Raw genomic sequence first — 25,484 nt, 5'->3', positions numbered from 1 at the left:
ACTCTCCTGCGACTGTAACACGCATGCTGTGCGCTGGCATTTGAACAGCTGCAATCCATATGCCTCTGTCTCCATATTTCAGTCAGCTGTCGGGGTTGTGTAAGGAGAGCTTTAGCCTTCTGTTGAAACCGCGATATGAACTCTCATAAACAATTTCATCGTGCTTAATTAGTCATTTGTTTAAGAATTTCAGCAAACTGCTTTCAGTTAAATTTCGTTTTTTACATTTTGGGAAATATTGTTTCATAATTTTAGTTCTTAAGTATGTGCCCACGTTAACCTTATTTTTAATAAATCACTTTAATTCCATATTTTATAAAGACCGATACGAATTTAAAAGAACTTTATGCATTTGTACTATTATTTGGCAATTAAAAAAAACAAAAACAAAAAAAACAAAAAACAAAACAAAACAAAAAAAAACATTAAAAAAAGAATGGATTACTGCGCAATGATTTCTCAATACAATTGATAATGTTCTGACTGTTGTCTTTTTTTAATGTTGTAATTAAAATAGGCTTTAGATTTAAAAAGCGGTCAACGGTCTTTCGAGTTGTTTTGCATTCGAGGGAAAAGCCGCCCATAGATGTCGCCGTTGCCTTCTAGTGATGAAAATGTATAAGATGTAAATGTTTCATGTTTCATCACTCTGACTCTGAGTCATTATAATAAACCATTACTTATGCTCATTTACGATAACTTAAATTATGTCGGTAAACTTTGATAAGTTTTTTAGTCATTAAATAAGTTTGATCAACAATGTTGCGAATTAACTGTGTTGATGCTTGTCTAGAATTGATGAAAATCACCTGAAGAACACATGGTAGGCTATTACATAGCTCATGTTCATACAGAGGCAGTAAACTTATTGAAATTATATTTCACCACTTCTGTGAAGCATTCAACATTTCGTTCACTTTCTTGTAAAAACTCTCAAACTCAAACTGACCTACGCACTTATTCTTATTTCAGTCGTGGCTTTTGAGTAAATTAGAATTATTCAGTTTAGGATAACTCATTTCAGAAACACCATTAATCTCATTTTCTTTATTACACAAAAATATATATATATATATATTTTACAATTTATGACAAATATTTCTTATTGACTCTGAGTTTACTGTGTTGCACGCCTGCGTTTCTTAAACAAACATGCTGAAATTACATTAAATGAAAATATAAAAATGATATTGCAGGATGGCAGTGTATTAAGGAATACCAAAAAAAAAAAAAAAAAAAAGGATTTGTTCTATTTGATGACGTATATTCTGTTTTATTGTCACATATTAGTTTCGTTAAATAATTTAAAAGATTTTGAAATAAATTCTGTGTTCATGAAATAGTCTTCAGAGCGCGCTGTGATGTTTCATGATGAGACCTGTATGAGTAGAGGAGAGGACAGAAATGGGGAAAAATTAGTCAGGAAATAGGGAAATGAAATCAGTTATTGACTATAGTAGCAAACTGTTTTGTTCTAGTGCAAATTAAGTTTTTTTTTTTTTTTTTTTTTTTTTTTTTTTTTTGCACTTTAAATATTTTTAATTAACCAGTAATTAGCAAACAATGTATACTGACTGTTTAACAGACAGCAATTCATCTATCAACAAGTAGAACAAGGAACATGTACGAATCCAAATTTCATGACCTTTCTAACTATTTCAATGTACATTAAATAATGATGACATTTTGAATATTATAAAAAAAAAAATAATAATAATACATGTTTCTTAAGTTGTAATTAAGAAAAGTTGGTATAAAGTGACACTTATTCTTCTTCTGACTTGCTTGTGAAATGAAACAACATTTAGTTATTTATGAAGCGAATAGTTCGATTATTAAAAGCCAGTGTTTGGATAAAAAACGTGTGCGTAAAATGTACCTGTCATGGATGACTGGAAATGGTGGCCTGGATGCGAGTGTTGGAGATTCAATTCTCTGAATGTTTTCTTGATCTATACAAAATTAAGAGGAAAAATGTATGACAATCGGACTATAGAACAAAATGGCATATTCAACTTGGAGACCAAAACGTTGTCGGTGTTGGATAATGTCACAAAAATGATCAATTGTCTTGAAAATGTTAATACACATTAAATACGAACCATTATGTTTGGGACTGAAACTGTCGGATGAGTTTTCACTGTCGGCCTCTAGACATGAAGACCCAGAGGATGAAGAGGGCTTCTTTTCGGGGTTCGAAACGGGGCTGTGGTTCGGGAAGTGACTGTTTTGACTTAAAAGTGAGCGCACACCCATCAGAGAATTTGCATTTAGGAAAGCTGCGCTCGCCCAGTTGTGTAGTTTCCCAATTTGACAAGTATAAATTCCGTTAGTGGAGAGGAAAGCTGGATGTGTCGACGGTGAGGCCCTGAGGCCTGCAGGCGTCGAGGGGACACTGACTTTCTGTGTATTATCAGGACTTGTCGCTGTCTCTGCAAGCGACCAGATTTTGGGTTTGCTGTTTCCAGGCCTCTGACACACTGGTCCATTAGGAGATAGCTCACCAACGCTTTTTACCACGCTCTGTTCTTTAATACTTGGCAGAGGGTTGTCCATGTGCTTTAGTGCTGGAGAGGATAATATCCGTGGTGTTTCCACGCTTTCTCTCTCACGTTGATCATCCGATGTTTCTTTTTCTACTCCATTGCTGTTATCTCCTCTGGGCTCCTCGGCCTTGTCCATATCGATGGTCTCCAGATCGATTTCTTCCTCGTCGTCATTCTTGTCCGCATCGTCCTCGTTGTCGCTGTCGAAGATTCGTCCGTCTCTGTCCTCGGCACTGCGACCCCAGGTCACTTTATTCTCCTTCTTGAGTCTCCTGCGCGCGTTGGCGAACCAGGTGGACACCTGCGTAAGGGTCATCTTAGTGATGATGGCCAGCATGATCTTCTCCCCCTTGGTGGGGTACGGGTTCTTTTTATGTTCCTGCAGCCATGCCTTTAGTGTGCTGGTGGTTTCTCTGGTTGCGCTCTTGGCCCGGGCCGGATCTCCGTACTGGTACTGGCCATATGGGTAGAAACCGGGTGCAGTGTGGACTGCAAATCCTGGTGGGTGAGCCCCGGGGTTATCCTTCAGCTCATATTGGGACCCCTGGGGAATGGAAAAATGTACCATGAGAAAAACTGTTTTAAGTGAAATAGTGAGCTTACTACTTCATCTCGGGGTAAAACCACAGTTTCAAAAAACTGCTTAGCAGAAGTTGAGTTAAACCAATCCTTTAACTAAGAACATGACAATTAGGCCTTTAATTATGGATAGCTAATAAATAAATAAATAAATAAATTAAAATGAAAAAAACACTTGGAAAAACAAGCATTAGATTTAAAAATTATTAACATGGCTTAGCTAGAATACCAAAATAAGGATCATGTCATTTAAATGAGTTATAATGAAAAAGCGTTTAAAACTCGTATGCTCTTAACTGATCTTATTAAAAGTATTTGAACAAAGGCTAAAGAAATGCAATAACTATAAACTATTTTTAATTTAATTGTTTAATAATTTTGTCGGTTGGTGTGAGAGAAATAACAACATTAAAACAATATATATATATATATATATATATATATCGTTTTAATGTAATATCGTTTTTCTTTTTTTTTTTTTTACTATTTGGACCCTTGAACCATTTTTTAACCTTTTTTTTTTTTTTTTTTTTTTTTTTTTATGTGACATTTGGCAATTCTGACTATTTGCTAAAATCGGGCAGCTAAGCTTTATCTCCGTTGTAATCTTTTCGAGACGTTCAGTCTGTTAAGATTCAACTCATACAGGTTCACGTTTAAAGTTTCTTTTATCAATCCAAAGTGTTGTACGAAGAGCTTTCCGCAGTAAAGAGCTGAAAAAACAGATTTAAAACAACTGGATCTTACCATCTGAGAGAGCAGGGCCAGTTCGGCACTGTTGTAAGGTAAAAAGGCGCTATAGTTTTGCACGGTCCACGGATTCGCGTACATGCCCAGCATCGGCGTGATCGCAGCCGTTGTAGTCGCGGGACTTGCGCTGCTGTCGGAGCTTCCCTCGTGTGGAGAGGTGGGCATGACACCCGTTCGTTCGGCTCCGTACACCTCTTGGGAGGCGTTTAGGAACTGTGGGTAACCCAGCTGGGGGAACGACATGTCCAGCTGCCGAGGAACTCTGACAGAGATGTAGTCTATAGCAGAGAAGGACAATCCACTCGTGATAACAGATTTCAAAATCACAGTTATAACTGTGGCTTGGTGCAGAAGCGCAGTCTCTTCGGCAGTAGTGATAGGTCTACTCTCTAGACCTCTCACAATTTGAAGTTGACGGCTTGATTAGCATGCTACTTAAGCAAGAGGCCCCTCCTATACGGGGCCACACGATAAGTAGGCTGTAGTGTGTATTATTGCATGTGTGTGTGTGTGTGTGTGTGTGTGTGTGTGTGTAAACGAATTACTTCAGTTACATACGACTTGTTCGCGTAAAAGTGTTGAATATGACAACAAATATATAAAACATTAACATCATAAAAAAACATAACATAAAACATTAAGTCTGTGTTGGCATTTGGAACAACCTTTAAATTGCCATTTAATTTGTTTATCTATAAAAGATTAAAACCACATATTACAAATGTATGCATTTCTCAGTATAATTATTTTAGTTATTTTCTTCTACAATTTAGATAGCTACAGACTTTCTGCAAATGACAGGATTTCAAATTGAAATTGCCAACATTTTCCAGTTATGCAAAAATGACACTATAAGATTTCTTAAGCCTTTTGTTTATTAAGCGTTGGTTAACTAAGTTTACTGTCCATTCAGGATTAAATGCATTTGACTTTTCATTGATTGTGCAATGCAAAATAGTATCCCCAAATCAATATTTAACGTTTTAAGCATTTTGCGCACTTTTGCCAAATCTCAGGAGTTTATACACCGCATTTGCAGCATGTGAAATCGACTTCCACATCTCGTGTTTAGTCGAGAAAACGGTAGTAATGGAGCATAATGGTGATTTGATGGAGCCGAGAGAATCATCATCATCATCATCGCTCCCCTCCCTCTCAAGGCGCGCGCGCACACACACGCGTTCACACGGCGTGCTGGAGAGGGTCTCACTAACGTCCAACAGGGAAACAAACGATCCCGTTTATGGTAATGTCCACATTAGCATCACACAGGTTGTCTCGTGATAAGGTGACAGGTTAATGAAATGCTCCATTAAGAGGAGCCATTTGATCCCTCTGAGAGGTTGTGATAAGGAGCCAACCAGAGAAGCCTGCAATTAAAATCACAGCCTATCTCTCCATCCCAGTATATTTTCTCTCTCCTCCTCTCATCCACTGCTGGTAATGAGGGCTAACACCCCTGTCTGCGCTAATCCTCCCCCTCATGTGTGCACCTTGCTATCAGATGTTATCTTTGCAATTATTTATCCAAAAAAGTCATAATTTCATGCTTGAGTAGCAAATGAGTTTGGCGAGCTGGTTAGTCAATTCTCTTCGTGTCCTGCTGAGCGGAGAGTGGGATTTAATGAATTAATTACAGCGGTTACTCCTCCATTTGGCAGTAAGGATTTTGACATTTTAAATTGGCGATGGAATCACGTGCTAATTGACGTTATAAGGTGTTATAAGAAGTGTGTGTTTACTTCGCTGTATTTTGGGGGGAAATATATCTTATGTTTGCTATATCCAGAGGTGTATATAGGCTATTATACACATCCTACTTCGTTATTTTTTTTATAAATATTTCTGTTGACTCACTTTTACTTCACTACATACAAGAGAAAATGATCCGATACATTTCTCCAGAAACCAAAAGCAAAAATAACACAGCTGCAAATGTAAACTGCATCAGTGATGTCCGATTCGCGAAAGAATCGTTTGAGTCGAATCATTTGATTCTTTTGAATTGGCCGAATCGGTTCAAAAAGCGGACTAAAAGGTTTGCTTATCGAATCGATTAGCAAATCAGAATCACGAGGGGAACCCCGGACAACGTGCGTTTTGTCTCCACTTTAGAATATAAAATAGAAGACAATGTTCATGTAAGTTTTTATCCGTTTTTTTTCTATAATTACTTTTTATCTTTTTTTTTTTTTTTTTATGTTATCAAAAACTGATGTTTGATTGTCTCCGCTTATCCTCGAAAACTGTTCATATTTGTAATATTTTGCAGTTTGCGAGTCAATAAAATATGGTTACCATTTACATTATCCAATGTACCGTTTACATGAATCAACAATGACCATATGAGCTCATGAAAATATCTGACAGTAACATGTGCAAAACTGCTTTAAGCTAAAACAATAAACTCAACCATTTACTTGTACTTTTGATCTCAGTTAGTTAAGTTCTTAACTTTTTTTTTTTTTTCTCATGAGCTATACTTTAACATTTATTTGAATCAATTTCCAATAAGGTATCTTTACTCAAAGCTGAAGTGTGTGACTTTTTTGGTGTTCAAATTATTTCTGCTATATCATATAGTTAAAATGCAGAGACTGCCATAAGCTGAATAACTATAAAACACTGTTTTTGTGGCACTATAAAAATTCCTCTGTTTGATTTGATTGGCCTGTCCAGCCCAACACAACAACATTGACTTAACCAATTTCGCGATTTGGGGGCGGGACTATCTATTTGTTCGTTCAACAGAAGATATGGCTTATTTGGAAGGTTGTTTGAATACAATGTTTTTTTTTTTTTTTTTTTTTTTTTTTGTAAGTGTGTTTGAGAAAGAGAAAGATTGTGTTTATAATATCTGTGACAGTTCATAATGCTGGAAAGGATGTGGTACACTTTCCTCACCAGTGAATTATACACAAAACATTTAAAAAAAAAAAAAAAAAAGATTATATGGGGGGCCTGGGTAGCTCAGCGAGTATTGACTACCACCCCTGGAGTCACGAGTTAGAATCCAGGGTTTGCTGAGTGACTCCAGCCAGGTCTCCTAAGCAACCAAATTGACCCGGTTGCTAGGGAGGGTAGAGTCACATAGGGTAACCTCTTCGTGGTCATGATTAGTGGTTCTCACTCTCAATGGGGTGCGTGGTAAGTTGTGCGTGGATCGAGGAGAGTAGCATGAGCCTCCACATGCTGGGAGTCTCCGCGGTGTCATGCACAATGAGTCACATGATAAGATGCACGGATTGACTGTCTCAGAAGCAGAGGCAACTGAGACTTTTCCTCTGCCACCCAGAATGAGGTGAGTAACCGCGCCACCACGAGGACCTACTAGGTAGTGGGAATTGGGCATTCCAAATTGGGAGAAAAGGGGATAAAAAAATAAATAAATAAAAAGATTATATGGTTGGTGTCATTTTATTGTAAAATGCCAAATGAAAACCTTTTTTGTGCCTATCATCATATAAATGAAACTGTTTTCACGGCATTATACATTTTAACTTTGCCAACACAAAAAATCCATGAGAGCCCCAAAATGGTAGGTTCATTGATTAGTTCCCAATCTCTTTGGTTTTTCCCCTCTATTCTTTCCATTTTCATGTGCTCTTTTGATATTTGCTATAAATTCATATGTTCAAAGATACTTTTCAAAATAGGAATGGCACTACGCTGTTACTGTAAACACAACGTCAAGGTAAGTTGGTTGTGTATTGAGCATTGCAAGCATAAGTTAAGCATGGCCAATCTGATGTCTTACGCAGAGCTCCTCGATCGTCAGATGGGGGAGGGTGAGCGATGCAAGTGTGGGTGTTGGCGTGATGCGAGTTCAAAGTGATCGTCTGTGTTCCACGACTGTTTTCAGGTCCTTGAATAACATGTAAAGTGCGAGTAAGGGACACCGGTGGAGTTTCTGGTGCCCCCCTAGGGTAAAATGGTGCCTCCTAGGGAGATGGTGCCCTACGCAGACTGCATAATATGTATGAGGGTCTTTTTACGCTTTTGCACTAAGACTGCCAAATAAGTGGTCTTTTTCTACATTTACATTTCATGCCTTTCCTGGCTCTGGAGCTATAATTGGTGGTTGGTCTCATTTTGCAGGCCACACATAAGATCAAATTGGGTCGACTCCATATGTACATGGATATTCTGCAGTGTGAATTTCATAAAATGTCCATGAAGGGAAAAGTAACTCTGGGTGATGATGCCAAAACTGCTTTAAATAGAAATGCCAACACCATGATCAGTTTGATGCTGACACATAATCAAAGCATCTTTGAAATGCTGCAAATGCAGTTGCCTCACTGTTGTTGTTTTTTTTTTTTGTTTTTTTTTTTTATTTGTTTGTTTTTTCTGTGAGCGTGTTAAGCTTTTATCTTATTGCAAACATGTCAGATTGGAATGAGTGGATCCCGACTGTGGGCATTGGAACAGCATGGTTTTAATATGAAGGGTCTGACCTGATTGTCATCTTTCACTCCATCTCCATCTGCCTCTGTATCTGATTTGATGATGGGGGACAGGGGCTAATTTTGCAGTCCATTAACAGAGGGTAGGACTCCAATTCCCATGGGTCCCAGTGATTCGCCCTTCCCTCACCCAGATACCCTCATCTGGTGAATCTCCTCACCTCTGTAACCTCCCCCATCAGTCGCTGACCTTTCTAACACTGTTGACTAAACATTGCCTTCCTCTGTAATGAGCCATTAAACTGAATTCATTAATGACCAGTTTGTGTGTGTGTGTGTGTGTGTGTGTGACTGCACTGTGAATGTGGCTGCAAGGAATTTCAAAGCATTGGTTCATGGGTTTTGTTTTCATTGCATATATGTTGAATCAGGGGCGGACTGTGAAGAGAAATTGGCCCTGGATTTTACATAGAAACCGGCCCAAAAGTTGTCGAGTTGGGGGGTTGGTGGTGTCGCTGTCCTTTTCTGCATAATGCGGCCACCTTCTGCATATTGCGGCAGCGTTTTGCAGCCCACTTTAGCCAGTCACGGCCCATTCGGCATAACGCGGCGGCCTGTTTCGGCTTATCGCCGCCCATTCGGCCCTGTTTCGTGGCTGGTACACCGGGGAAAGTCCTGTCATGGCCAGTCCGCCCCTGTGGTGAATACCGTCACGAAGTATGTTGTCCTTGTACACTGTAAAACATTTCTGTAATTTTAACAGTGAAAGACTGTAAAAATGCTACAGTAAAAAAAAACGTAAATTGGTTAAAGAGTAGTTACCGTAAAATATACGTAACATTTTTAAAATATATTTAAAAAGACAATGCATGTAGTTTCAAGGTAAAATGTTGTACAAATTTAATTTTTTAGATGTAAAAATATGATTTTCCTGCAGCATTAACAGTTAAAATGTATATTATGTTTAACAAGAAAGTACATGTATTTTTTATGGTAAATTATGTTAATATTTATGTTAATTATGTTATGTTAAAATTACAGTAAAAAACAGTAATCGGACGTTCCCAGAATTCCCTGCGTGACCCCTTACATTTCTTTATATTTTATGGGAATAGTTATGTTCCTTCTTATTTTTAATATCAGTTATGTACTTTGGAGTGTTCTGTATTATATTTGATGTTGTTTAGTTAATGTTTAATGCATTATTTTAATTTCACATGTGTTACCCTGATGGTGTTTAGTGACTGTGTGAGTGACACTGAGCACTGTCTCTACATGTTTATTTGTCATTGCTCCTGGAAGAGCCACTATTGATGAACTTCATGTCATCATGTGCCCTTCTGTAATTACTGTGGTGATTAACAACACATTATAAAGTGAAAAGCAGATTTAACAGTTTCAGAAGTTTAATATATTAAGTTTATCATTTAATAATATAAACAACGGTACTGCACTGTAAAATATACTGTAAAAACAACAGTTTTAAACTGTAAAATGTACAGGTTGTTCTGTAAAGTTGTTTAAATTTTTTTTGTAATAATTATTCTGGCAATCACAGCTGCCAGTTGTTTTTTTTTTTTTTTTTTGTTTTTTGTTTTTGTTTTTGTTTTTTTTTTACAGTTTCTTGTTAAAGTGCTTCATTGTGTCCATAATATCCAGCTATTTTTAAATCCTCTCAAGAAAAAAAAAATGTCATCCTAATGAAGAGGAGATTAATTACCCCAATTTGTGTGCATGTTTGTGTCGCATTAGACTTTGGCATAAAAATGAAGTGTATTTGTGTGTATAGTCCCATTAAATAACAGTACAGGAGGGTATGCCAACATGTCCTTTCCTGCAGGATGTCCTCTAAATAGATCTAGCTACTGCTCTCACAGACCATGTGGTGATTCTCTTTTTCATACTTTCAGTAATTAATGGTCTTGTTGTAATTTATTTATGTCATTGTTACATCAATTGTAGTCTTGCCTACGTTTACAGTGACTAAATCATTAAGTAAACCAAAAAAAAAATATATATTTTTTTTCAATGGATGAGCTGGACCAGACACAGCCAACAAGTGGCCAACATACCATAGATGGGAACACCTTCAATACTGTTTAAAAGCATTGCTTACTTTTTTGGTAACAGGATGATTTCCATACTTTTATTCTACAATAAAATGTGAAAATTGTATTTTTAAAAGAATGAGTATATAGAAACTTTTGACTGGTGTACATGCTATTTGAATGATTTATTTGCACAAGTACCACATTCAGGGAAAAATAATTAACATTTGTAGATAAGATTATTCAAAATGGAGCAATGGGAAAATCATTTAGCTAAATATACTGCACTAAATATGGTCTTCACTAATAATATTAGTAAAGATAATAAGATAAAAGTATTTCAAGATTCTTTTGGAAATTGATACATTACCAAATTGCCTTAACCTTTCAGGATATCCTTATAACTCTACACACATTGTCCTCCACCAATGAGCCAATTACCCCTGGAGTGTGTTTTAAGAGATGGCTAGATGACTGTGCAGTTTAGCTTTTGTAAGTGACAAAGACAGTGATAGTGAGTGTAGAATGCATTGATGAACAGCAGTTTGATGCCATCACTGCTTCATTTCCCTACTTGTGGAGGCAAGACAAAAAAGGTGAAGAAAGGGAACGGCAGAGTGTGGGGAAGCGATTGAGAAATTTTAACACTGATGACCCTTTTAAGTGCTCAGTAGATCGCTGTTTTGTATGGTTTAATTGAAAAAAAAAGTAAACTTTTATGGTAAATTGGTTGTTAGTTTAAAGCACAGCATGGCAGTTTGGTCGAGAATGGTTTAATGCAATAGTACTTGATATTGGTTATGTGTTTGACCAGATTCTTTCATGACACGCAGCCTGAGGGAAAATGCCTCTGCTAATACCTACCTACTTAATACCTACCTACATAGCAGTTGGTGGGTGGGTTAAAGTTTGTATGTAATCGGTTCTTAAGAGAGTCAATAGGTGTCATTAAAATGTCAGAGATCCTCTGATAACATGAACTCAGCCCAGCAAAGGTCAACCACCCATGGCCTGATACAGTAGATCATTGTACAGACCAGAGCATGGCCGGGCTGGTTCAGTTTCATCAGTTGACCAATTAACCACTTCTAATCCACACTGTTTGCTGTTAAACTCAACTTCATCATTTCCAGCAGAGTTTCTGGATTGAACAGATGTTTTACACAATTGCTGACCAAATTGGCACACCCCTCCACCCAATTTCACCAGGGCATCAAAAAGCTTTCAAGCAGGCCCGTTTCAGAAGCCCTGCATTTGCCCTGCATTTGCCCTGCACAGTTTATTTATTCCTTTGTTTCACCGCTAGTCAGTTTAATGCTTAGCATGCACTATTAGCCATTAGCATTGCTTTCAGGCTCAATAAGTTGCTGATCTTAGAAGCTTAAAGCGCTGCCCAGTGCTTTGTTGTGTTCGTTGATGCTCAGAGGGGGTTCGGAGGGGTTAACACAATAGATGATGGGGCAGGAGAGCTTGTTGGCTAGGTGGTGGGTTGGTTGAAAAAGGTACCCTGAAGTGGAACTTTGTTGTTTTGGTGCATTCACTGACATTCCTGGGATAACCCTGCATGCAAATGCATTGCTCACCTCCTTATTAGAAGGGACTCTTTAGTTGTATTGTCACTGTTTTGAAAATTTCCAGCGACAGAAATAATTTTAGAATGCTCCATTTTGTTGTAACTCAATGTATTCCCTCTTCTTGAGTATATGCATAATGAAATAATCTGTTTATCTCAATAATTTTTCTTAATTCTATTGATGCTTTGACTTCTCTTGCCATCTGTCAAATCATCTCACTATGGAACTACCCAAAGGAACAGTCTGTTACATTCATTGCTTAAATCTGGTCAGTGTGTTAGCGTGTTTTGGTTTGCCGAACCTTGGGGACTGGCTGGCTCCCCCAGGACTAAGCACCCCTCATGGGGTGGGATAAAGAGGGTATCCTTTACAGAGCAGGCCTTCATCCACTCACCATCCCCCATGGAGCACAGGCTACATCAATCGACACCACCAAGCCTATTGTCTGCACCAGGATTTAATCAGGTATTAGTTGCCCAAACTGCAAGAAAAAGCTTAAAGACGGTAAGCTTAAGTGATCACCATAGTTACCTTACAGCTCATAGACTTGTGTATTATTAGATTAAAGACCACAAACTGCTGGAGGAATAGGACAGAGAGAAAGGCTAAATCCTATAAAAGCGCACACAGACTTTTGCATTAAACAGGCTATATAGGAGTTGAAAGCAGCCTTTTTTAAACTTTTTTTGGTAGTCATGGTAATCAGATTGGACATATCAGACACCTACATCTGGCACTGCATCTGATGTACCCTGAAAGTCAATGTGAGGTTACAAGAGCTCCTCTGTGCCCTAATGCAATGCTACATTCCACAATGTCCCTGATATACACACGACGTCCTGGACTGTATCAAATTAGAGGCCCTGGTAGAGACAGACTAGAAAGACAAACACATGTCAGGCAGGAGCAGTTAGGGAATTTTAGGAGGAGCTTTAGTCTTTTCATGTAAGGGAGGCCTCTGTAATAATGTAAAGAATGTTGGCATTACCTGGGGTGTGGCCCATTTGTTTCGACTTAATATAAAAAAAAATATTTCAAAAAATATTAAAAACTTCCTGAGATGATCCCGGCCTCAACTTGAGGAAATTTTACCCCTGGTATCAGGGTCCATATCCCACCCAAAATGAGGGTTTTATAATTATAAGAACAATATGCGGCGTGTTGTATATTCCAGAATGAAGGCTGCATCCTGTACAGACACAATGTTGTCATGAGAATTTGTGAGGGTTCGAGAGAAGGGCGGCTTGGGCAGCTCCAAAGGGAGCCGATGTTCACGGTACAGACGCCAGACTGTCATTAAGTGCTCAGTGGCCTAATTATAGATTTAAACGTGGCTTAGGTTAAAAGAGAATATATCATTAATTTCAGACAGTGACAACCTCATGTCCTATTGCTACATTTATTAATCATGGGCTATTAATTATTTATGTTTAAACAGAACCCAACAGAGTATTTAATATCATTCAGTATACCTCCTTGAATTCGGAGAATTCACAACCACTGAATAAAATTGGTCGGTCAAGATAAAGGAGTTGTTCTTTTAAAGAGCATATTTTGGACTTATCATTTTATCATCCCAGTCACCAAAACCCCTTTTCTTCTCATTAAATTCCAACAGGCAGGGAATGAAACTCTCTGGTGGACCACAAATACAGGAACCAATTAGCAAGTCTATGATTTCTTTTCCTAGTTAATGATGCTATTAACTCTTGATAGCCCTCTTGTTGTTTACTTTATCACATGACTACCCAAAATAGTCCCAGTTTGTACTCTAGTACTCTTTTCTCAGTCTGGTGTAAGTCACCGGGTGTTTGCAGGGCTGTTTTCTGTGCCATGTGGCTCTTAACTAATTGGGGACAGACCAGTGTCAGTAAATACACACTGGGAATTTGGGAACACACATGGGAACTTCTAGTACTGACATAGCCAATGTGTGTACACACAAACTTGTTTCTCTGTTATGGTGGGAGCTTTACATTTACTTAGTATTTTTATAAACCCTAAACCTCACAGAAACCTTTGGTATTTTTAGATTTTCATGATGACATTATTATGTTGGCTTGATTCTACAGAATTTGTTTGGGTTTTTCCAAAATCTCTAAACCAAGACCAAAATTATCAGTTGTAACCTGGAAAAATAAAGGTTCTTTATCTGCATGTATGGTTCCATAAAGAACCTTTAACATCCACGGAAACTTTCAATTGCACCAAAGGTTCTTTTGTAGTGGAAAAAGGTTCTTTAGACTATAAAAAATCTATTTAAAAAAATGGTTCCTTTAATTACCTTTCGCTGAAAGGTTCTTTGAGGAACTAAAATTGGTTCCTCTATGGAATTTATTTTTTGCAACCTTTTTTTTTTTAAAGAGCTTTCAAGATACATCCACCAAACTTGGCAAAGACCTTCAAACTGTTCTGACTCAGGTTACTACAGTGTGTCTTTTCCAATTGATCAGATTTCGGCCACGTCGACACTATTACATTTTATTTTGAAAACTATTTTCAATTTCATTAAGTCATCCTCTTCTAAAGTATGCATTAATGTAGAGCCTACATGGAAACACTCCATTGTTGGTAGGGGTAAAAGCCATTTTAGTGTTGATGAGAGGTGCAAACGAAGCAAAATTAATGCATTTTCAAACAAAAATGTATTAGTGGGAATATGGCCCAAAAATCCCTTAGACATACATTAACGGAATGTTGAAACCAGCCAAGGTTTTGTCACAGTGATTTCACACTTCTATCTATCTGTCTATCTATCTGTCTGTCAAGATTATCTTGACAAAACATACCAAACTAGTTTTATGAACATACCAAAAGTAATTTTCTTCAAGGGTACTATAGACCTTATTCACAACAGCGCCACCTTTGATTTTTGACGGGAATGACAACGAGGCTGAGAGGGATAGACATGTAGTCTCTTTAATGGGCTGTACTGCTGTTTAAATTGTTTTTGGATCGTTCTGCGGACAAAACATTGAAAAATATCTTTCCAAGAACATTCAGTAGACAAAAATACTCCAGACAATATGACTTTTTGAAAATCAGAAGGGATTTTGGAGCTTTATACAGGTTTATACTGTGCGTGCCATTGAACAGATGGTAAGTCTGTCCCTCACAGCCTTGTTTTCATTCAAAGATGGCACTACTGTGAATAAGGTCTATTGGCTGGTCCCCACAATGTAGGTTATTTCAGGTTTTACTATCTTTGGGGGACATTTGGTCTTTAAATCTTCTGTTTTATACAGTATGAAGCTAATTATAAATAATATAGACCATTTCAAGGATGACATTTTTTTTTTTCTTAATTAGAACACGACTGACCATGAAGCATTTCCGGTATCATTACCAGATCCTTTAAAAAAAGGTTCTGATTTAACATATTTTCTCAAAGAACATCAAAAGTTTACCTGAAGTGACTTATCCAGATGTGTTATTGATACTGAGCATCTATGCTAGAGAGGCGATGAAAGTGTTTTTTAGTTTAGATGCTCAGCGGAAAGATCGGGAATATTGGAATGCTATTATAATCAATGAAGCCATTCAATGAAGCTGTCTGTGTAACCTGCGGACAAGGTAAGGATTTCTTTTTTATTTATTAAAATACTTTTCTTGTCTCTTTCTGCTACTCCATCTGCTCTGAGAAATTAGCAGTTCAATACTTCAGATATAGTTGACTTTTGTGTGACAAATTGCTTACATTTAGCGTCTGCTAAATGTAAAAGTAAATGACTCGCGCAGATTCAGTCATTATAATGGGAGCGATCTATTGTCTACCTCTCAAACTTTTAGTAATACTTTTCTCTACTTTTAACAATTAGTTGGCATAAATTTCATTCACCTACCAGAGACAAGATGTGTGCTTCAGTTTTCAGTACTGCACACATTGCAGTGATTTGTGCATCCATTTGTGGTTGCTTTTTTGGAGATCTAATTTTTGTTAGTTCCAGGCATCCAGGGAGTATCCAGCCACCGAACAACATGGTCCACATTTTAATAATGTAATTTTTTGACAGTTGTGTTAACATTAGTAACGTTAATCATGTTAATGTCACTATGAATGAAGTACCTCCCACTGTTGTTTTGAATGAGTTTGACAACTATTAGGAAATGTTCAAGGAACAAAGACATCACTTCCTTAAACCGACGAATAGTCCTTGAAATGTTTTATAGTCCTAACCCAAACCCCAATCCTACAAGACACTATTTATCATTTTTAGAATAATAAATAAATACATTTTTACTTTTAAGGATGTCCCTTAAGGGAGGTTTTGTCTAACTTCTAGGGACAATTTTGTCACCAAAGTATATCTAAGTACACCCCCACACCCCCATACATGCAATGCCAGATTAACTTGTGGAAGGGCAATGTAATGAAGCTTAATTAAGGAGGCCTGTGTTAGCTGTTGTTTTAGAAAATATTTGGCCAATGGCAGCACCACTGTGATGCAAGCAGATAACCTAAACTTTGTTTTCTCACCCAAGAGACAGGGGTCATTTAAAAAAAAAAAAAAAAAAAAAATATATATATATATATATATATATATATATATATATATATATATATATATGATACAGATCTTACACCAGTGCTTATCCTCATCAAACAATAGCAATGCTATTGTCCAAGTTAACGGTCAAACTTTTCATATTGAATGAGAAAGTAGGAAGGAAAGATTGGCAGAGAAAGTACTGCAGGAGCTGCTCTTTTGCTGTCCAAATCCAGAAAGCCGAAGAAGATGTTTGGAGTAGTTTCAGGTTTGGCCCATAGTGATGCTATTCTCTCGAATAATGACAGCTCCATTTGTATTCCTCTCTCTCTCTCTCTCTCTCACACACACACACACACACACACACACACACACACACATAAATCTGGATAATTACTTAAGTCATGACAGATTGTCTCAGCGTAGGTCACTTTAAGGGGCACCCACTCTCTCTCTCCCTCTCTATTACTCTCCTTTCTCTGCCCAGCCTTTCTCAGAGTACCTAGTAGGACAGTCTCCCTTCAGGGTTAATGATTTCCACCCGGTTGGTTGGCAGTGTTTCTGCCAGCACAGGTTGGAATGAGGCAGCAGTGTGGGTGATGCTGCCATCTGTCCCAGTAAAGTGCCCTGTGAGTGGTGCCCAGCTGGTGTGAAGCTGCTAATGAAGAGAGTCACAACTCACTTTCTCTCATTCTTTATTCTTCTTCCTTTCCTCTTTCTCTGTATAATTTGAGAAATTGTAGAGCAAATCTAGAAAATTAGACATCAGAAAAATGGACCCCAAAAATTTGTGATTTTGCAGATGCCATCATATCGCATTCTATCTACCATTTTTACAGTCTATTGCTTAAAGAGATAGTTCACCAAAAAGTTTGAAAATATGTGTTTAAATGTGTTTAACATTCTTCCTTCATTGTAACACAAAAGAGAAGTTCAGCAGATTGTCCCTGGTGCTTTTCTCAATACAATGCAAGGACAGGCTGAATAAGGACAGGCGCTGTCAAGTAAAATGGCATTTGGCGTCATTATCTTAACATGACGTTTTTGAATGTACGCGAACATAAATAAGATTTAAGAGTTGCAGTGGAGGAGAAGATTAGCAGAATTTTGAATTGTATGGATTCTAATGGGGGCCTTACATATCAAATCGTTATTGGTTTTGTCTGCGCTCTTTTTTTAAAATTGTTTTTCTATGCAAACTGTACAGCCATTTCCTATATGCATATTACGCAGTCTGCGTAGGGCACCAGCTCCCTAGTGGGGCACCATCTTACCCTAGGGGAGCACCAGGAACTCCACCGGCTGCCCTTCCTTGCACATTATACGTTATTCAAGAACCCGATAGCAGTCGTTGAACACAGACGATCACCTCGCAGCTCGCACCACGTCAAATTATCACCTCGTGCACCCCTCCATCCCCATCCGACAATCACGGAACTCTGCGTAGGGCATCAATTTGGCCAGCGCCGTCCCTGTATGTAAACATGCGTAAAACGAATATCTTTGACTTTTGTGATGTATCTCACTGTTTTTCAGTGTCTCGCTCAAGGAATACTGCATTTGTAAGACTCCATGTCAAATTAAATTTTTTTTACTTTTATGCAAGAATGTGTTCAGTCTGTACAGCCCCTAATATTAAAGGTGCACTCAGTAACTTTTTGCTTGTGTAATCCTGGACTTACAGTGACACCTATTGGTGTGGGTGCAGCATCATTCAAAATCAATAGTTTTCATTTACAGATGCCATTGTGGAAATACACTATGCATGATCAGCCATGATTAATTTAATCCAAGAGTGAAAGTGTCCAATAACAAGATGGTTTCTGAGATGAAGCAAGTAGTGTTCAGCTGGTCATGTGATTCTAAAATGGCAGCCCCCATGAGGGCACCACTCCCCCATGTAGGATAAAACAGCTTTTATAAGGTTACTGATATGACTAGAGTCCTTATCTCATGTGAGTGGTCATGATTTAATACATTTGTATCAAAATTACAATTCATTTCTTTAGGAGTAAAACTTTTTTAATGGGGAAAAAATGAGTGCACCTTTAATGGACCTATTGTTTGTTTCGTTGCACTTTGTTTTTCCCCTTTTCTTATTCCTATTCATTTTCAATGCTCCACATCAGTAACAGCACAGGTCTCTCTCTCTCTCTCTCTCTCTCTCTCTCTCTGGCACATCGTAAAACAGCTCTATCTAATTGCTGCCGTTGGCTTTTTGGCAGTGTGTAGAGAGTCTGTCTCTGAGGAATAGAATGAGGCTGTGTTTAAACTGTGCAAACACACACATTTGTGTCAGTGAGTGGAGGCTATACACCATTTACTGCCCTCGGGGCTTCTAGGGGGAAGAGCCTCAGCAGGTCTGTCTGAAGTTCAGCAGATTATCACCTCCTCTCCGCTCCCACCGCGACAACAGCACCTCCTAATCCACTTCATCCAGTAAGGGTCAAGTGCTATGGTACGTGAGGATAAGGGTTATAATTCAGAGTCACATTATCCCATTTATAAAAGTTAGCACTGCAGATACAATAGATGTAGTTCAGAATGAATCTTTATGGTAAGCCTCACTTTTACTATTGCTTATACAGTGCTGTGAAAAAGTATTTGACCCCTTCCTGACTTCTGTTTTTGTGTATTTTTCATATTAAATTGTTTTAGATGTTCAAATGAGATATAACATTAAACAAAGGCAACCTGAGTAAACACGAAATGCAGTTTTCTAAAATGTATATTTTTTATTGATGCAAAAAAAGTTATCCAACACCTGTATCACCTATGTGAAAAATTAACTGCTTAACTTTTTTTGAGCCATTCAGATGTGGACTTACTCCTATGCTTTGGATCATTGTCTTGCTGCATATTCCAGTTGCGCTTGAGCTTCAACTCACAGACAGATGACCGGATGTTCTCCTTTAGGATTTTCTGGTAGAGAGCAGAATTCATGTTTCCCTCAATTATTGCAAGTTGCCCTGGCCACAGCAAAGCATCCCCACACCATCACACTACCACCACCATGCTTGACCATAGGTATGATGTTCTTTTTAAGGAATTCTGTTTGATTTAGGCCAGATGTAACAGTACCCCTGTCATCCAAACAGTTCCACTTTGACTCATCAGTCCACAGAACATTCTCCCAAAAGGTTTGAGGGTCATCAAGGTGTGTTTAGGCAAAATTCAGACGAGACTTTATGTTCTTCTGGGTTAGCAGTGGTTTTTGCCTCACCACTCTTCCATGGATGGCATTTTTGCCTAGTGTCTTTCTGATAGTGAAGTCATGAACAGTGACCTTTGTTGATTCGAGAGAGGCCTGCAGTTCCTTGGATGTTGTCCTTGGCTTTTTTGTGACTTTATGGATGAGTCATTGCTGTACTCTTGGAGGAAATTTGGAAGGCCAGCCACTTCTGGGAAGGTTCACTACTTTGCCAAGTTTTCTCCATTTGGAGATAATGACTCTCACTGTGGTTCTTTGCAGTCCCAGAGCCTTTGAAATAGCTTTGTAACCATTCCCAGACTGATGTATTTCAGTCACCTTTTTCCTCATCATTTCTGGAATTTCTTTCGACCTTGGCATAGTGTGCTACTGGGTGAGACCTTTTAGCCAACTTCATTCTGCTGAAAAAGTTCTATTGAGGTGTTGATTTGATTGAACAGGGCTGGCAGTAATCAGACCTGGGTGTGTCTAGTCCAGCTGAACCCCATTATGAATGCAGTTTCATAGATTTGGGGAATTAGTAACTAAGGAAATACTTTTCCACACTGGACCAGTTGGTATTGGATAACTTTTTTGCTTCAATAAATATCATAATCATTAAAAAACTATATTTTGTGTTTACTCAGATTGCCTTTGTTTATGTTAGATTTTGTTAGATTTTTTTTAAACAATTTAGTATGAGCTATACACAAAAACAGAAGAAATCAGGATTAGGGCAAATAGTTCCTTATCTGTCACTCACTCGACGTTGTGTTGATGTAGTGACACTAGCGGTCACTCTTGGGAGCCTGAGACACCTCTGGTCTTTGATAAAATTATGAAGTATTTGCATGACACTCCCCCGGACGTACGGGTATAAAAGGAGCTGGTATGCAACAACTCATTCAGATTTTCTCTTCGGAGCCGAACGGTCATGCTCACTGAGCTGAATTACCACGACTGTTTATTCACCTCTGCTGGATCTGACGGCGCATTTCAGTGGCTTCTCCCTCCTCTGCACTGGTGCACTGCAGAGAACGCCCCTGGGCGCTTTGGCAGAAATAAGAATATATTTCTCTAAAAGAGTATATTTATCTAAAAAAAGTATATTTCTCTAAAAGAGTATATTTCTCTAAAAGAGCGTCACACACGGAATGTCTTTTTAAAGATGCGTCTTTTTAAAGATTCCTTTCCGATTGTGTGTTATTCCTGGTTGCGCTCATTATCTCTCGCCTTCTAACGGTCACGATCACTGTCTTTCGTGTCTGGGCATTGCACACACGGAGACAGCATTCGTGGATGGTCATGTACTCATTGCGAGGACATGTCCATGGCAACGATGCAGTCACGGCTCGCCTTCGCAAGAAAGCAAGCCACCCCAGAGGCTCCCTGCCTCGGTCCTTTAACCCACGGGTATGAGGCCAGCGCGGCTGGCACTGGGGGCAATTTGGGGAGCCCATTGGGACCGCCTCCACCAGGTATTCCTCTGCGGACCTCCCATTCCCCAGCACGCTCGTCTGCCCCGATCGGGCTTCCGGATGAGTCTGCCAGCTCATCTCACGGTGAGTTCGATCTCTTATTCGGAGCCCACGAAAGTGATGAGCGCTCGAGCGCAGCATCGGAGTGCGGGCTCATCCAGTTGGACGCGGAAGCCTCAGCTGGGCTCCTCCCTTCGGGGACGATTGCCCAGTCACAGGCTGACATGGAGATAACGACATGCTTTCCCGGGCAGCCGCGAGCGTCAGCTAGAGTGGAACCCTCCGCTCTTCCCTGAACCCTCGCGGCTCGATGATTGGTTCCAGGGCTCGCGGCGCCGCTCAAAGCCATGCTCCGCCCCCTTTCTTTCTTCCCGGAAGAGCATGAAGAGCTGACAAGTTCGTGGGAGGCACTTTTTTACTGCCCGGTCCCAATCTTTTCAGCTTCCCTGCCCTCACTACCCTCGATGGTGGGGCGGACAAGGGCTATTCGGCAATCCCCCATGGATAAAGGCGCTCGCGGTGCACCTATGCCCGCAGAGCGCCGCCACCTGGTGCGGGTGCCCAAAGCCCCCATCCAAGGCCTGTAGGTTTATGTCGTCTCTGACGGCCAAGGCCTACGGTGCCACTGGACAAGCCGCCTCTGCCCTGCATGCCATGGCTCTCCTGAAAGTCCGCCAAGGTGCTAAAGGAACTGCACGAGGGTAGTTCTGCCCTGGGATTGATGCAGGAACTGCGCTCGGCAACCGACCTCGCTCTCTGATCGACGGAGGTCACGGCGCAATCTCTCAGGCGGACGATGTCCACATTAGTGGTCCAGGAGCGCCAACTTTGGCTCAACCTGGTCGAGATGGGTGAGGCTGACAGGACACGGTTCCTTGCTGCCCCCATCTCCCAGGCTGGGCTATTCGGTGACACCATCAAGGACTTTGCCCAGCAGTTCTTGATGGTGGAGCAGTAGACGGAGGCTATCCAGCATATCCTGCCCCGGCGCGGCTCAAGATCCCGCACCCCGTCTGCTTGTCGCCAAGGGTGTCCCCCTGCGGTGACTGCACCGGTATGGAGCCCACCGCAGGAAGCAGACACCACCCGTCTTGCAGCCGCCAAGAACCCGTGAAAGGCTTCAAAACACCCTTGAGACAGGCAACCCAAGGACGACGAAACCCGCTGCTCTGGAGCTGGTAAGCAGACCTCTCCATCCCCCGGTCGAAGGCCGGGAGGAGAATCTTTTTGTTACCTTTGCATTTAATTGCGCTGCATGCCCAAGTGGCTGCAGTACTCAAGAGTTCAGCAAGAGCGGTTTCCTTGTTCCCTGGGTCACATATCTGGTGTGCACGGCCGTCATCACGACCACCGTCCACCACTCTATTTGGCAAGTTTGGCGCTCCAGCGGCTGTCTCCTGCCCCTGAAAGCCCAGCTGTGGCACAAATATGCCCCTGATGTGACAGTCTCCACGGGTCACGAGGTCAGGCCTCTTCCTCCCCTGTTCCAGGCTGTTCCGGGGGTGGTCACAAGGAGCCCTAGACTCAGCACAGCCATGACATGGTGTGGCACCTCGAGCTCCGCCCCGCTTTGAGGCCCCACCTGCCGGTACGTCCGATGATGTTGTCCCTTTGGTCCCCCTTGCGCAGAACTTGGACGCGTGGCTTGCGCTTTCCAATCCGTCGCAATGGCTGGTCTGGACCGTCCGACTCGGCTACGCAATTTAGTTCGCCAGGTGTCCGCCCAAGTTCAGAGGTATCCACTTCACCTTGGTGAAGGACGAAAAAGCTGCTACCTTTCACGCAGAGATCACTACCCTCCTACGGAAGGGCGCAATAGAACCTGTCCCTCCGGCCAAGATGAAGAAGGGGTTTTACAGCCCCTACTTCATCGTACCGAAAAAAGGTGGTGGGTTGCAGCCAATCTTGGACCTGTGAGTAATGAACCAGGCTTTACACAGACTCCCGTTCAAGATGCTGATGCAAAAACGCATTCTGGCGAGCGTCCAGCATCAAGATTGGTTCGCGGCGGTAGACCTGAAGGACACGTACTTCCACGTCTTGATCCTTCCTCGACACAGACCCTTATTTACTGCGGTTTGCATTTGAGGGTCAGGCATATCAGTACAAGGTCCTCCCTTTTGGCCTGTCCCTGTCTCCTCGCATCTTCACGAAGGTCGCAGAGGCAGCCCTTGCCCCGCTAAGGGAGGTGGGCATTCGCATTCTCAACTATCTCAATGACTGACTAATCTTAGCTCACTCTCAGGACATGTTGTGTGCACACGGTGACTTGGTGCTCTCACACCTCAGCCGACTAGGGCTTCGGGTCAACTGGGAAAAGAGCAAGCTCCTCCCAGTTCAGAGCATCTCTTTTCTCAGTTTGGAGTTGGACTCAGTCTCTTTGACAGTGCGCCTCCTGAACGAGCGCACCCAGTCGGTGTTTGCCTGTTTGAATGCGTTCAAACAGAAAACAGTGGTTCCACTGAAACTTTTTCAGAGGCTCCTGGGGCATATGGCATCCTCAGCGGTAGCCACCCCGCTCGGGTTGATGCATATGAGACTGCTTCGGCACTGGCTTCAGACTCAAGTCCCGAGATGGGGATGGCGCCTCGGGACACATCGCGTGGTCATCACGCCGGTCTGTCACCGTCTTTTCAGCCATTGGACCGACCTCTCATTTCTACGGGCAGGTGTTCCCCTAGAACTGGTCTCCAGGCACGTTGTGGTCATGACGGACGCCTCCAAAATGGGCTGGGGCATTGTTTGCAATGGGCACACAGCCGCCGGCTTGTGGACGGGCCCGTGACTGCATTGGCACATCAACTGCCTCGAGTTGTTGGCGATTCTGCTCACCCTGCGGAGGTTTCGGCCATTGATCCAGGGCAAGCACATGTTAGTTCAGACAGACAACATGGCAACGGTAGCAAATGTCAACCGCCAAGGTGGTCTGCGCTCTCGTTGTATGTTGTATGTATGTATGTATGTTGTAATGAGCAAACAAGGAGCGATACAGAAACGAAACAAAGCCACATGTTCTCACAAGACAACAAATCACCCGAATGGCATAAGCGCACCCCGCCAAGACAGTAAGGCAATATACGCCCATGCCAACTGACAAACAAGATGAGAGAATGTGTAGCAACGGCAATCAAAGCGATGCCACGCATTCTCACACTAAATGAATCCTGAGCATACATCACGAGGCAAACGCCACACGATGCACGCAACAGGCGACAAAAAATAAGACAGGACACTTGTGCGAGAGTTCGGCAACAAACACACCCGACACCTTAGACCGAAGTAACCGAACCTCAGCACAACATGAAGACAGCTCTTGACCTGGGCGCGCAACGCGAGCGCAACGTGAGGCACACCTGTGTTCGTGAGAGACAGACAAACAATTGACATAAGCGCGATGCACCCACGTCAATAACAAACAGACATGGAGCATGAGTGTCCGGATCCTAACACAGACCGAACCCGAACCAGACAGGAAATCAGGACCCAGACACCATAATCCAGACATGAAACAAGACAGACCAAAGAGCGCACGGCAGGGAATACAACCGAAACCATGCGCTCTCACAAAGACAGACAACGAAACAGAAGACAGACATGGGATGATGATGCCACAGTCCTATCAGTCAAAAACCCAGACTGACAGAGTGACAGGACCATGACACTGTCTCTCAGACTGAAAGTATGAAAAGATCAAAGCCCTTGGGCACATTGTTGACATGTCATTTGTGTGGATCTGTCCATTTGCAGTCTATTCAGTTAATTTCCTTTGTGCAGAGGCATTGCCGTCTGCACGGTGCTGTTTGCTGAGATGCTGAGCGCTCTGCAGTGAGGTCAAAAGTTTTGCCCGGCTACTGTGTTCGGGTCACTGGGAAATTGGCTTGGGGTCAGAGGTTGCTGGGGTACAGTTGGATTGTCCGTGACTTGGCACTCCATCACAGAGCCCCTGTGTGAGAAAGTAAAAGCATTCTTTTCAGATGTGACATGTTTGCATCCTCTCAATTTGCTTTAAACTCACCTCCCATTCAACCTGTTGCTATGAGAATCGCTGGCTAGCGCAGGCGAATTTGGCCCCCCTGGACAATTCTGGGCTTGTCCCTATTGTCCCGGGTGTGTAAGTGGTAATCATTAGACACCATTAAATGGCGGGAGCATTTAACAGCTTATTGGGTGGCTAAAAAGAGAAAGGGCATACAGTCTTCCAAAACTTTCAAAATCTGAGAAAAAAGAGAGAGAGAGAGAGAGAGAGAGAGAGAGAGAGAGAGAGAGAGAGAGAGAGACAGACAGACAGACAGACAGACAAAACACCCAAATGGCATGAGCGCACATCTAGGCAATAAGGCAATATACACCCATGCCAACCGACAAACAAGATGAAAGAATGCGTAGCAACACCAATAAAAATATAAAATAAATTTAGCGGATAAAT

At 41.1% G+C, this 25,484-nt stretch overlaps 1 protein-coding gene across 1 annotated transcript; it reads right to left on the bottom strand.

The window, feature by feature from the left end:
- Positions 1–1,118: 1,118 nt before the first annotated feature.
- Positions 1,119–4,236, bottom strand: LOC127421282 (iroquois-class homeodomain protein irx-1-like). The gene is made up of 4 exons (XM_051664181.1): positions 3,873–4,236; positions 2,103–3,090; positions 1,880–1,952; positions 1,119–1,378 (listed from the first exon to the last, which is right to left on the bottom strand). The coding sequence occupies exons 1-4, from the start codon at positions 4,116–4,118 to the stop codon at positions 1,333–1,335; spliced, it is 1,353 nt and encodes a 450-aa protein (XP_051520141.1). The 5' UTR covers positions 4,119–4,236; the 3' UTR covers positions 1,119–1,332.
- Between the last annotated feature and the right edge of the window lie 21,248 nt (positions 4,237–25,484).

The sequence above is a fragment of the Myxocyprinus asiaticus genome, chromosome 30 (genome assembly GCF_019703515.2).
Source record: "Myxocyprinus asiaticus isolate MX2 ecotype Aquarium Trade chromosome 30, UBuf_Myxa_2, whole genome shotgun sequence".
NCBI classification, from domain to species: Eukaryota; Metazoa; Chordata; class Actinopteri; order Cypriniformes; family Catostomidae; genus Myxocyprinus; species Myxocyprinus asiaticus.
The sequence above is the reverse complement of the archived record's forward strand: the minus strand, read 5'-3'. Positions and strand labels throughout refer to the sequence as shown.

Excerpts from the sequence above, each read along its gene's own strand:
- LOC127421282 (XM_051664181.1), bottom strand. The coding sequence starts at position 4,118 with ATGTCGTTCCCCCAGCTGGGTTACCCACAGTTCCTAAACGCCTCCCAA. Across the intron at positions 3,091-3,872 it reads TGGCCCTGCTCTCTCAGATG|GGGTCCCAATATGAGCTGAA; the intron begins GTAAGATCCAGT and ends TCCATTCCCCAG. Across the intron at positions 1,379-1,879 it reads TTTCCAGTCATCCATGACAG|GTCTCATCATGAAACATCAC; the intron begins GTACATTTTACG and ends CTACTCATACAG.